Source organism: Vulpes vulpes, chromosome 13, assembly GCF_048418805.1.
Source record: "Vulpes vulpes isolate BD-2025 chromosome 13, VulVul3, whole genome shotgun sequence".
NCBI classification, from domain to species: domain Eukaryota; kingdom Metazoa; phylum Chordata; class Mammalia; order Carnivora; family Canidae; genus Vulpes; species Vulpes vulpes.
In genome coordinates, this window is record NC_132792.1 from 124,045,090 (window position 1) to 124,059,396 (window position 14,307).

Consider the following 14,307-nt stretch of genomic DNA (forward strand, 5'->3'; position numbering starts at 1 on the left):
ATTTACAAAGCCATCAGGCCAGCCGTCCTGATAAATTATTTTGTACTATTTATGCAGTATTATTTATGCATTTCCCCTACTCCTGCCCCCCTTCCAGCACAGGGAAATAGAGAGCTCAGGAGTCACTCTCCCCATCTGTAGCATTTAAGGATGGAGTAGTCACTGGTGAGTGAGTAGTAGAATCTGGAATCTTCCATCACATTTGAAATTCTTCATTTTATATATACTTGAATGTCAAAGGCTGGCTCAAGTCTTTCCCGTTCTCTCCAACAGAGCTTCAAGATGAGGAATGATGGAAATGATAATGAGGAATTTGACAATTTGCATACTATTTAAATAACCTGGACCTTGGCAGGCTGGAAGGCATAAAATTCTTCTCCATGTAACCTGGCATCACTTCCTGAATAAGGGACAGATACACCAGCCATTTCTACTTGTTGAATAAATAACAGCTACATTAGGATCTTTTAAAAATCTTATTTTAATCAAATTTTTCTGTCTTGTTTTTGTCTTGTAATCAGAATGTCAGTTGAACAAATCTTGGCTTCCTCTTCCGTACAGTGTCACAGGGGTTTAATACGGGCAGACCTCATTTCACTGTGCTTCACTTTACTGCACTGCACAAACATTGCGTTTTTTACAAATTGAAGATCTGTGTCCACGCTGTGTCCAGTAAATCTACTGGCTCCATTTCTCCAATAGCACCTGCTCACAGCCTGTCCATTTGTCACCTTTTGGTAATTTGCACAATATCTCAAACTTTCTTATATATTCATTATGGTGATCTGTGATCAATGATCTTTGTTATTGGGGCACCACTAACTGTGCCCATATATGGTGGCGAACTAATCAATAATATTGTTCTGACTGCTGCACTGACAGGCCATCCCCTTGTCTGTCTCCCTCTCTTCAGCTTCCCTATTCCCTGAGGCACAGCAATATTGAAATTAGGCCAATTAATAACCCTCCAATAGCCTCTAAGTGTTCAAGTGAAAGAGAAGAGTTGCATGTCTCACTTTAAATCAAAAGCTAGATGTGATGAAAAGAAAAAAAAAAAGCTAGATGTGATGAAGCTGAGTGAGGAAGGCAGGTCGAAGCTGAAATAGGATGAAAGCTCTTATATCCAAGCAAGAGCCAAGCTGTGACAGCAAAGCTAAAATTCTTGAAGGAAATTACAAGTGCTACTCCAGTGAACACATGAATGATAAGAAAGCAAAACAGCCTTACTGCTGATATGGAGAATGTTTCAGTGGTCTGGATAGAAGATCACACAGCCATAACATTCCCTTAGGCCAAAGCCAAACCCAGAGCAAGGCTCTGACTCTCTTCAATTCTATGAAGGCTCAAAGAGGTGAGGGAACCACAGAAGAAAAGTCTGAAGCTGGCAGAGGTTGGTTTGTGAGGTTTAAGGAAAGACATCGTCTCTATAGAAGTGGAAGGTGAAGTAGCAAGTGCTGCTGTAGAAGCTGCAGCAAGTTATCCCAAAGATCCAGCTAAGAGAATTCTTGAAGGCTGCCACACCAACCATGAGACTGCAATGTAGACCAAACAGCCTTACACTGGAAGAAGATGCCATCTAGAACTTTCATAGCCAGAAAGGAGCCAATGCCTGGCTCCTTCAAAGGACAGGCAGACTCTCTTGTTAGGGTCTAATGCAGCTGTGACTTTAGGTGGAAGCCAATGCTCATGGGCCATTCCAGAAATCCTAGAACCCTTAAGAATTATGTGAAATCTACCCTGCCTGCGCTCCAGAAATGGAACAAAACCTGGATGTGGCAACACATCTGTTTACAACATGGTTTACTGAAGATTGTAAGCCCACTGTTGAGACCTACTGGTCAGAAAAAAGATTTTTTCAAAACATTACTGCTCACTGACAATGAACCTGGTCACCCAAGAGCTCTGATGGAGATGGACAACGAGATTAGTGTGATTTCATGTCTGTGAGCACAACATCCGTTCTAAGCCCTTGGATCATGAAGTAATTTCCACTTTTCAAGTCTTATTTTTGAAGAAATACATTTCATTAAACTATAGCTGCCATAGATTGTGATTCCTCTGGTGGATCTGGGCAAAGTAAATCAAAAATCTTTTGGAAAGTATTCACTGGTCTATTCCATTTACTCTAGATGCCATTGGGAACACTTGCGATCCATGGGAAGAGGTCAAAATATCAACATTCACAGGGGTATAGAGGACACTGATTGCAAGTCTCAGGGATGACTGAGGGGTTCAAGACTTCAGGGAAGGAAGTCACTACAGCTGTGGTGGAAAGAGCAGAGAACTAGAATTAGAAGTAGAGTCTCAGGATGGGACTGGCTGCCCACAATCTCATGATAAAACGTGAACGGTTCTGATGAGCAAAGAAAGTGGTTTCTTGAGATGGAATGTACTTCTGCTGAAGATGCTGTGAAGCTCCTTGACATGACAATGAAGGATTTAGAATATTCCATAAACTGAGTTGATAAAGCAGCAGTAGGGTTTGAGAGGACAGACTCCAATTCTGGAAGAAGTTCTATCATGGATCTGATGCTATCATACGGCATCACATGCTACAGAGAAATCCTTCATGAAAGGAAGAGTCCATCGATGAGGCAAACTTCACTGTTGTCTTATTTTAAGAAGTTGCCACGGCCACCTGAAACTTCAGCTCCCACCACCCTGATCAGTTAGCAGCCACCAACACGGAGGCAAGACCCTCCAGCAACAAGCAGATTATGACTTGCCGACAGCTCAGATGGTTAGCATTTTTAAGCAATAAAGTATTTTTAAATTAAGGTATGTACATTGGTTTTTTTTACACATAACTGCACACCTAATAGACTACAATATGGTGTAAACATAACTTTTATATGTTCTGGGAAACCAAAAAATTCATTTGGTTAACTTTATCATGATCTTCTATCTACTGCAATGGTCTGGAACCGAACCTGCAAAATCTCTAAGGTGTGCCTGTAATAGAATGACTGCGACCACAAAAAGATTTATAAATCTATAATGGAAAAATAGTCTCTGCTAAGAGGCTCACATGGTTTTCTCTTTTTTCTTTCTATGATTTGAGTTTACACATCAAACAAGCGAGAGTTTAGAATGAAGCTAAATCTAAACCACATAGGACCTGGTGGTGACACTGGCCAAGTAGTGTGTGTGTGTGTGTGTGTGTGTGTGTGTGTGTGTGTGAGAGAGAGAGAGAGAGAGAGAGAGAGAGCGCGAGAGAGAGAGCACATATCTTTTAATAGAGGTCAAAATATGCTGCTACTTGGTTTGAAAAATGGTGCTGAATAAAATACAGATGGCTTAAAATCAAGGAATGAAAAGAACAAACAGCTTATCCAGTCAGACAAGCACGTCTATTTAAACAAAAATGTGAGGACTCCATCAAGTTGCCTGCCTCCGGGCTGCACTGCCCAAAGATGGGAATCTCTGGGAATCTTGGGGAAGCACGTGAGAAATGCACAGATGGGTGTGCAAACAGTGATGGGGAGCTACCACATGGACTCCACGTGGCCCTCCACGCAGACTAGCCTTAGCAGGGCCCCCCAGCAACAGGAAACAGCACTGACATCATAGGAGTTGTGGCTGAGGCTGCATTTTCAGGGAAGCCTTGAGTCCACAGAGATCAGGATACACCCCCCCTTCCTTTACGGGGGTGTGCCCAGAGCAGCCAACCTGCTCCCATGCTCTGTGCCCCACTGGGACACCTACTACGGTACCTGGGACATAGGACCTCTGTAGATATTTGCCGAGTGAATGAAGGGTGACAAGCCCCCCCCAACCTGTCACAGCTTAATTTTCCATCACTCTTCTTTCTGTTTGTTCCATCCAAGTTTGTGTGAGCTTTCCATATTCTATAGAGTCTGTTCTCTTGTTGCTAGCACTCGCCTCTCAGAGTTTTCTTATATTCCCACAACACGACTGGGGGAACACAGGCTGAGTGCTTCTCATTCCACGCCTTGGAGGCATTCCTGGAGCTTATATAGGAAAAAAGGCTCCTTTCCTCCTTCATGCTTCATGGATTTCCCTTCAGGGATTCTTCTGGGAAGAGGAGAATTAGCCAATGTACTGGTGGACTCCCAGCATCACCGATGTGACTGTCACCATTACAGTCTCGCCTTCAAAAGTGCTACACATGGAGGCGTGGTGGCAGAGCCACACGCGCAGTGAGTTAAACAGATAACGTGATTTGCTCTAGAAGCTTGTAATCCAAGACAAAGAGCTCTGACATTAAGCTGTGACAACTAACAAATGAACCTTAAACATGGATGTTAATTAATTGTGCAAACAAATTTTACGAAGAGCGTTTACTGAGTGAGGAGAAGGAGCCATTGTCAAATAGATTAGAGGTATCATTTACATATAAGCCAAATCAATGAAATATAAATGGGGACTAAGCTGCTTTCATCCATTAATCATTTTTATCTATTCATTAAGAATGTCTCTACAAGACCACTTAGTATAGTTTTGTTTATATTACTTGAAGTTATTTTAAGTCTGTAATTCTGACTTTTCCTTAAATCAGATTGTCCTTATTTTGGTAAAAATTGGTGAGATTTCTTCTTTTCTTCTTTCTTCTTCTTCTTTTTAGAGAGAGAGAGGGAGAGTGTGAGAGTGCAGGGGGGAGAAGGGAGGGTCTGGTTCCACGCCCAGTGCACAGCCCAACATGCGGGTTGATCTCATAACCCCTGAGATCAAGACCTGAGCCGAAATCAAGAGTCAGATGTTTAACCAACCAAGCCACCCAGGCACCCCATAATGGTGTGATTTCTTAAGACTGACTGGAATGATGCACAAAGTTGTAAGTGTGTAAGGACTGCCTTGTCTGTCCGTGACTGCAAGCCTAGTGCCCAGCACCGTGCCTGACATATAACAGGTGCTCAACAAATATTTGCAGGGTGCCCATCTCAACACAATGTTTGAGGTGTTCTCCACGTTGTGTGTATGCCGTATTTCAGCTCCAAGTACATTGAAGTTACCGCAAATTCTTCCATCACCATGGCCTCCCAAAAAGCTTTTGCCTCAAGCAATGCTCAGTGGCCACACTGACTCTGGGTAGAGGGTCAGGGGAGCTGCTGGCACCAGCAGGGAGCATGACGGAGAGCCTGCCATCTCCCTGTGTGTCTGCTCTTGGCTGCTCCACCTGTCCTCCTTCCCATCTGTGACTCTGCAAAGGGAAGCAGGTCCTCCTCGAATGGATGAAGACAATTGGATCCCATGGTTATTTTGTTACCACTGCGGCCCCATCACATTCTTGTCTCCACCCCCAAATTTTAAAGGTCATGTATACCTAGTGGCAGCTCAGTGAGACATAAAAAATAAAATGGCTTCATGCTCCTGACTTCTGGGCTTGACTCGGTAGGCATGGGAAGATCTCTTACCCCCTGGGGGCCTCAGTTACCTTGTTCACTAAGTGAGAGGGTTGCTCTAAATAAGCCCATCAGCCTCTTCCACACCTGTGAAAACCTCCCAGGTCTCCTGAGGAAGTCCTGGGGTGGCCAAGGCACAAGAGGTCAGGGCTGAGCTGGGCTTGTGCCCCACCCCCACCTCAGGTGTCCATAATTAAGTTGCTTCCAGACATTCCATCAAGCTTCCCTACTTCCAACATACAGATTTATAAATAGCACCAGTTATGTTCTAGGTTAAACTCCACTGTATTTCTTAGAGATGTTAGAATGTAAGTTCCGCATCAGAGCTACACTGATGGGAATGAATCTTTCCAAATGGATAAGGACTGCAACTCCTCACTGCAGGGAGGCATCAGGGGGTGGGAGAGAAGGAGTCTGGGAAATGATCCCCCACCGAGGTCGGGCAGCTGGGTGCCCCAGTGGAGCAGACACTCCTCACACAGAAGGCAGCAGGATGGGAGTCCTTACCAGCCTTGTTTCATTCATACATATGGTACCAAGAAGTCTACGATTACTGCTTCCTTCTCAAGTCCCTCCCTCCCACAGTCACTTCCTCCCACCAATGCCCCCACCACCACGCTTGGTCACAGCAGTCATACCCCTGTCACCTTCTGGGACACCAGTTCTGAGGACCTCATCCATGACATGCTTCCTCACACACACTCAGGGCTTCCTGCCAGTCCTGGCCAGGGAATGTTCTCCAGCACCCTTTTCTCTCCCATTCAAAGAAGCATAAGGGACAAACCAAGAGAGACTCCTAACTCTGAGAAACACACAAAGGGCTACAGAAGGGGAGGGAGTGGGGGATGCGGTAACTGGGTGATGGGCATTAAGAATGGCACATGATGAGATGAGCACTGGGTGTTAGACTATATGTTGGCAAACCAAATTTAAATAAAATATTTTTTAAAAAAGAAAAATAAAGGATCCCTGGGTGGCGCAGCGGTTTGGCGCCTGCCTTTGGCCCGGGGCGCGATCCTGGAGACCCGGGATCGAATCCCACATCGGGCTCCCGGTGCATGGAGCCTGCTTCTCCCTCTGCCTGTGTCTCTGCCTCTCTCTCTCTCTCTGTGTGACTATCATAAATAAATAAAAATTAAAAAGAAAAAAAAAAGAAAAATAAGCAACTTTAACATAATTCAGTGGTTGAGCATCTACCTTTGGCTCAGAGCATGATCCTGGGGTCCCAGGATTGAGTCCCACATTGGGCTCCCCACAGGGAGCCTGTTTCTCCCTCTGCCTATGCTTCTGCCCTCTCTGTGTGTCTCTCATGAATCAATAAGTAAAATCTTAAAAAAAAAAAGTATCTATTTGAAAAAATAATAAAAAATAAGCATGTTTGCAAGCTTTCATTTTCTAATGATTATCATCTTGTTTGTGGTTATACCTGCTCTCATACCTTGCTTATCTTATTCTTTTTATAAATTTTTTTAAAGTTTTATTTATTGATTCATGAGACACACACACACACACACACACACACACACACACACAGAGGCAGAGACATAGGCAGAGGGAGAAGCAGGTTCTATGCAGGGAGCGCGATGTGGGACTCGATCCTGGGACTCCAGGACCACACCCTGGGCCAAAGGCAGGTGCTAAACCGCTGAGCTACTCAGGCATCCCGCTTATCTTATTTTTAATTCTACTTACATGTGTAGATTAATATCTGGTCTGCTTAAATCTGTTACTAGTGCCCTCCAAACTATTTTGATGCAAGTGCTGGCTCATCCTCCTAGCCGGTAACATGGTTAGTTCAGTCCCTTGGTGACCTGATGTCCTTGTCTCAGAACTGCAGGGAGGTGGGTTAGGCATGGTGCAGGAGAGGACAGGACAACCGAGGCTTGAGGCCCAGGCCTGTCTGAAGATGGATCTACATTGACTCTCTTAGGAACCACAGATAGGCCACTGTTCTATGTGCAGGGAGACAGTTGCTTATGTTGTTCATCTTGAGGTATCCTTGATAGGTTATTCTGGGGTATCTGAGTAGGCTAGGTTGCCTAATAATCTCATGTCTTCAAAGTGATAACATTTAATATTTGTTCACATTTATTCAGAGGAGAAGCTGGATGTGGCTCAGAGTGTGAGACAAGGAGCCTACAATGCTAACTCCACTTCATCCAGGACGGTTCAGCTCTGATACTAAAGTCCCAAACTCCTTAGCAAAACAAAAATCTACGTATACACTTTAAGAAAAGGCTCAGATGGTAAATTTTCTGTTACACGTATCTTAGCACAATTAAAAAGAAAGGAAAAGATGTTAACGCCCTGTAGTTACTTATGCCTGCCCTCCCCGAAAGGCAGCATGCCGACCACCCATAACTGCCTCAGTGAGTGTCCCCTCAGCGGCTCCCTTCATGAGTCCTTCCCTAGAGAGGGATCCTGATCCAGAGGGTCTTCCCCATGTCCTTCCTGGCTGGTGAGGCCAGGGCAGCCCTCCTGCCTTGTTCCCTGCTTTCCTTTGGGGATGGGAAAACCATCAGCTAACAGCTACCTACCCTGCCACATGCCTTGGAACATTCCAAGACTGGATACTCTCCATTGGAGTAAGCAATGCTCTGCCCAACATGATCTTACAGTTTAAATGCTATTGGGAAGGGTAACATAGCATGATACTTTCCCAATGGGGTGGTGAAACTGGGGGCACGGGGCAGAGACTATGGGAGGAAGCAGAGAAACAGGGAGGAGAAGATGGAGCAGAGAGCCCCAAACTCCAGAAGGACTCCGAGTTACAGGGAGACTAGGAACCTGGGACAGCCAAGTCTGAGGGTCAAGGGGAAAGGGAATTGGTGACAGGAAGAGCTGGGTCCTCATAGTGGACCAGCTGCCCCCCTCAGCCCGACCTGCAACTTTCCAGAAAGAACCCCAGGCAGATCACATCAAGTCGGCAAGGCACTGGCGAGGTGGTGTGCCCTGTCCTACTTCCGAAGAAAAGGAAAGAGACACAACAGCCACCTTTCTGGAGCTAAATTTTTATACGTCTCAGCTTATTTCCTGAGTGGAGAGCTAGAGCCGCAGTGACTTCACCCAGACACCATGTCAGCGCAGAGTTTGGGAGTGACCCTGAAAACAAAGTTACCCAAACCCAACTGAGCCGCATCTCCTAATAACATTGGCCTGTTGGCCAGCCTATGCCTGCTGTCTTTTCTGTCTTTGGGTCTTGTCTTCAAATGGTTACAGTTCTGTCAAACAGCACACAGCTGTTTTTACCTGCCCAAACCCAATCACATCTCCAATCATCTGAATGCCTTCATTTTCTATGCAATGCATGGAACTAAAGAAAGGTTGAGAGTCTTTCCGAGTGAATTTAATCTTCGTCTCCTGTCGTTCTCGCTGTCACCCTCTGGTTTTAACAACCAAACTGGGCTCCCGCTTCCCTTCTTTCCCCTTGATTCCGTCTCCACCGGCAGAGCACCTACCTTGCCCAGGCCTGGTGTGTCCTTCACCTTGTTGACGGCCCGCAGCAGACAGGGAGGAGCCGGGGGAGGGCAGGTCTGCAGAATGCCGCTGAAGCTGGTGGCAAAGAGCGGGGGCTCGGCCGCACAAGAGGTGGAAGGTCGATGCTTCTTCTTCTTCGAAGACAGATTTAACTTCTGGGCAGCTCTGGAAGGAAAAATGCAGAAAAGTGACAATAAGGAGCAGGTGTGGTCCAATGTTCGATCAGATATGCCAGGGTCATATTCTCTTCTTTCTCTCCAAGAACCCCCAGTTCAGGGAGCCTAGGTTGCTCAGTGGTTGAGCGTTTGCCTTCAGCTCAGGTCATGATCCCGGGGTCCTGGGATTGAGTCCCACATTGGACTCCCTTCAGGGAGCCTGCTTCTCCTTCTACGTATGTCTCTCATGAATGAATGAATGAATGAATGAATAAATAAATAAATAAATAAATAAATAAATAAATAAACAAACCCCCAGTTCTTACCGAATCCTGCTCATCCTCTGGGTGCTCAACAGTAGCACCTAGTGAGCCACCCAATCACTTATACAGAAGGGGAAAAAAAGCCATACAATTGCATGATTCTGCAATCACAATTTCTAAAGACTTGTTTGAGATCCACACTCAGTTTGAGCGTGGATATGGCTGGTCGTCTTTAGGGATAAACAGCACCTATGAGGTTAATTATCCTATAACTTCTCTGGTATGAACTCAAGTGTGAGAGACCCTATGAGTTATTTAGAAATTCAAACACCTTGTAAAATCCCAGCCAGCCTGATGAAGAGCTGAGTGGTGACCAATCAAGGCACACTATGTGTGTGGTTGTGCAAGAAAAACACATGGCCCTGTACAGCAGGGAAACATAAATCAACCTCGTTTTTGAAACATAACACCAAATTAGAAAAAAGTCCAGCCAGGGTGTATGGTGGTGAGACTATGGGCTGCTGTGTAGAAAACAGGCTCTCTCTCTGTGCAGGGTGGTCTTTTGATACAAAGTGCAATTCATGGGGTCACCTGGGGGGCTCAGTTGGTTAAGAAGTGTCTGCCTTTGGCTTAGGTCATGATCTCAGGGTCCTGGGATCAAGCCCCGTATTGGGATCCCTGCTCAGCAGAGAGTTTGGTGGTTCTCCCTCTGCCCCTGCTCGTGCTCTCTCTGTCTCTCAAATAAATAAATAAAATCTTTAAAAAGATGCAATTCATGGGCAAGCACCAGAGCCAACAAAGGTGGCACAGAGCAGATGGGGAAAGGCAGGAGGGAGGTTGCTGGTATCATTAATAATGTCAGTTGTTCACATCATGTCTCCTACTGTACAAATGTTCTGCAACACTTACAACACCATGTTCCTAACTATAGTGGTGGAGGCGGGTGGGGTGAGGTGGGGGGAAAATCAGGGCAAGGGGCCACGAGGCAAAGGCATTGCTGAGACTGATACATTCACCTCTGGATTAATTCTTGGCATTTTCACTGTACACTTGTGTTGGACAAATTCCAATTGCCTATTTGAATGGTATTAAACATCTGTGCTGCTGTTTAAGATTTTATTTATTCATTCATGAGAGACACAGAGAGAGACAGAGACATAGGCAGAGAGAGAAGCAGGCTCTTCATGGGGAGCCTGATGCGGGACTCGATCCCAGGACTCCAGGATCACGACCTGACCCAAAGGCAGATGCTCAACCATTGAGCCCCCCAGGTGCCCCTGAGCTTCTATTTAAAACGACCAGACTACCATGAATAGCTCAAAACCTCCTGATCCATCCATGTCAGTTACATGACAGGTCACCAGGGAAGCAGGTCAAGAAGGCAGAGTCAGGGATCCCTGGGTGGCGCAGCGGTTTAGCGCCTGCCTTTGGCCCAGGGCGTGATCCTGGAGACCCGGGATCAAATCCCACGTCGGGCTCCCGGTGCATGGAGTCTGCTTCTCCCTCTGCCTGTGTCTCTGCCTCTCTCTCTCCTCTCTCTGTGTGTGACTATCATAAATAAATTAAAAAAAAAAAAAAAAGAAGGCAGAGTCAGCATTGTTTGTACCTCTTTCTGCCCCGCATCTCACAGATCTGGAATAGTTAAATTAAATTATGTGGCCATAATTATCATCCTCTGACAAATCTCTTGAGCTATGGAATGGCCATTGTGCAAATACAGCAAATGGAATGGCAGCTTCGAAGCTTGTATTTTCTTAGCTGTAAACCTGAAAATCTTTTTCCTGAGAGTGAAATATGGAGGGATGGGACACATGATGAACAAGAGGATGAAGGGTACCCAGGGTCCCATTGCCATGTGCCATGCTTAGGGAGTGCTACAGTCACTGTGCTGTGCCACAACAGACAATGAAGGGCATCAGTTTTCCACAATGCTTTCTTCTTCCAACCAGCAAAACAAAAACACTAGGACTAAACTTTTTTCATGATCTCATTGCCACTCTTCCTGATGTTTTCCTTCTAAAATGAAAGGCATAAGGAGGTTGTTCAATGACTGGTCCGGTGCATCTCTTGACAGTTTTTCATTGCTTCTTGAGATACCACCACCCGCTCCCCCCGAAGAACAGGGGCTCATGCAGGGGTGTGTGCTGCACTGCATCCTGACACCCATGCATCTGCTCCGGGACCCCTTGCTGCCAAGCCAGGCTGTGTAGATGCAGGACAGTTAGAGAGATGGGGGGATGAGGATCTGCTGGTAACAGGTGGTGTTCACTCATTCACATTTGGATTCTTTCATGAGATGGCAACAGGACCTGGAGTTGCGGCGTGTGGTTCCCACCCCCTACCAGCTGGGGTTCCCAGTGCAAATGTAGAGAGACAGGGGAAAGACACCAAAAGACGGCTTAGAAAAGGCAGTGGCCTGCTGGCTTCTTCCTTTTTCTTATCTCTACAGTCTGTGCCCACCTGCACCCCACACAGAGACCCCACAGAGGAGGAGAGTGAGGATCCTGGAAGTTAAAGCATATGCAAAGCACTCCCAAGGATATCACCCTGGGGTTCCTCTCTCTCTCCTACAATGCCAAATTTTCACTCTGGAAAATACTGGATCATTCCCAGCAGCATACAAGTGTGCTGCTGTTTAAAGGAAATCTTTTTTTTGTTTGTTTTGTTTTTTGTTTTTTGTTTTTTGTTTTTTTTGTTTAAAGGAAACCTTAAAAGAAAACACAAATCCTCTTCTTGACTCTTTTTCTGCAGCCAGCTCCCATTGTTTCCTCACTCATCTTTGCACAAATCTCATGGCAAGGCTGTCTATACTTGTTTTCTCTGGTTCCTCTTCGTCCCTGGCCTTGGAGTTCATTCCAGACGAGGGTCCAAACCACAGCTGCCAATGACCTGCATGACCTAGCTCAGCGATGTGATTCTCGGCCCCATCTTTCCTGACCCATCAGAGCACTGATTATACCCTTTGCTTTCATGTACTTTCTTCCTGAGGCTTCCAGGACATTCGTGGTCATGCCCTTGTGATTTTCTTCACTGGTTTCTTCTCTTCCTCCCACCCTCTCAGCAGTGGGGTGCCTCAGGGTTCAGTCCTTCGTCCTCTTCATGTCTACCCTCAGTCTCTGGCTGTTATCTTCCAGGAGCATCATTTAAATAACATTACAATGCCCGTGACCCTTAAATTTTTATTTCAAGCTTAGACCTCTCCCTAGACCTCTGTATTTATTTATTTATTTATCCAATTACCGCCCCCAACAATTCCACCTGCATATCTAATCGATGTCTCAAACTTAGACACTAAATTTTTTATCTTTTCCTGAAAAGCTGTGTCCCCTCAGCCTTCCCTCTTCTAGAAAATGATAGTTCCATCCATGCAATGGCCTCGACATCTCTGACTCCTCTTGCTTTCACTTCTCAGAGCCAATCCAACAGGAAATCATATTGGCTATAAGTCCAGAACATGTCTGTGATCCACTGCATCTCACCGCCATTACTGTCACTATCTCTGTCTTAGTCACTAACTCCTCTTGCCTGGGTTTCTAGAATAGTCTCCTAACTCGTCTCCCTTCCTCTCTCGCCCCTCTGCCCCCACCACAACTGCCCAGGCTGCTTTCCACACCGTTATCAGAGTGGTTCTTTTAAAATATAACTGCTAGGAGGAAGACATAGACATGGCCAACAAGCACATGAGAAAATGCTCCGCATCACTTGCCATCAGGGAAATACAAATCAAAACCACAATGAGATACCACCTCACACCACTGAGAATGGGGAAAATTAACCAGGCAGGAAACAACAAACGTTGGAGAGGATGTGGAGAAAGGGGAACCCTCCTGCACTGTTGGTGGGAATGTGAACTGGTGCAGCCACTCTGAAAAACTGTGTGGAGGTTCCTCAAAGAGTTAAAAATAGACCTGCCCTACGACCCAGCAATTGGACTGTTGGGGATTTACCCCAAAGATTCAGATGCAATGAAACGCTGGGACACCTGCACCCCAATGTTTCTAGCAGCAATGGCCACAATAGCCAAACTGTGGAAGGAGCCTCGGTGTCCATCGAAAGATGAATGGATAAAGATGTGGTTTATGTATACAATGGAATATTCCTCAGCCATTAGAAATGACAAATACCCACCATTTGCTTTGACATGGATGGAACTGGAGGGTATTATGCTGAGTGAAATAAGTCAATCGGAGAAGGACAAACATTATATGGTCTCATTCATTTGGGGAATATAAAAAATAGTGACAGGGAATAAAGGAGAAAGGAGAAAAAATGAGTGGGAAATATCAGAAAGGGAGACAGAACATGAAAGACTCCTAACTCTGGGAAACGAACTAGGGATGGGGGAAGGGGAGGTGGGTGGGGGGTGGGGGTGACTGGGTGACAGGCACTGAGGGGGGCACTTGATAGAATGAGCACTGGGTGTTATTCTATATGTTGGCAAATTGAACACCAATAAAAATAAATTTACATACAAAAAAAACAAACAAAACCACAATGAGATACTTCATATCCATTAGGATGGCTATTTTTTTTTTTAATTTTTATTTATTTATGATAGTCACAGAGAGAGAGAGAGGCAGAGACACAGGCGGAGGGAGAAGCAGGCTCCATGCACCGGGAGCCTGATGTGGGATTCGATCCCGAGTCTCCAGGATCGCGCCCTGGGCCAAAGGCAGGCGCCAAACCGCTGCGCCACCCAGGGATCCCCATTAGGATGGCTATTATCAAAAGAAGAGGAAGAAAGAGGAGGAGGGTAGGGAGGAGGAGAAGACAGAGAAAGAAAAGAAAAACAACAAACAGTGTGGCAATTCCTCAAAAAATTAAATAATAATTGTCATAAGATCCAGCAATTCCATATCTAGGGATATACCCAAGGCAACTGCAAGCAAGGACTTAAAGAGAATCATACACCGATGTTCATAGCAGTATTACTCACAATAGCCAGAAGGTGGAAACAACCTGACATCAGTGGATGAATGGATAAATAAAATATGGTCTATTCATACAGTGAAATATTATTTGGCCTTTAAAAGGAATAAAATTCTAATA

At 45.5% G+C, this 14,307-nt stretch overlaps 1 protein-coding gene across 2 annotated transcripts in view; it reads right to left on the bottom strand.

The window, feature by feature from the left end:
• The window catches only part of KIF26B (kinesin family member 26B), a 446,195-nt gene that overhangs the window by 125,522 nt on the left and 306,366 nt on the right, over positions 1 to 14,307 (bottom strand). For both annotated transcript variants that reach the window (XM_072732821.1, XM_072732822.1), the window contains one exon: positions 8,822 to 9,005. In XM_072732821.1, the coding sequence (XP_072588922.1) occupies positions 8,822 to 9,005 (184 nt within the window). The remainder of the gene's footprint in view (positions 1 to 8,821; positions 9,006 to 14,307) is intronic.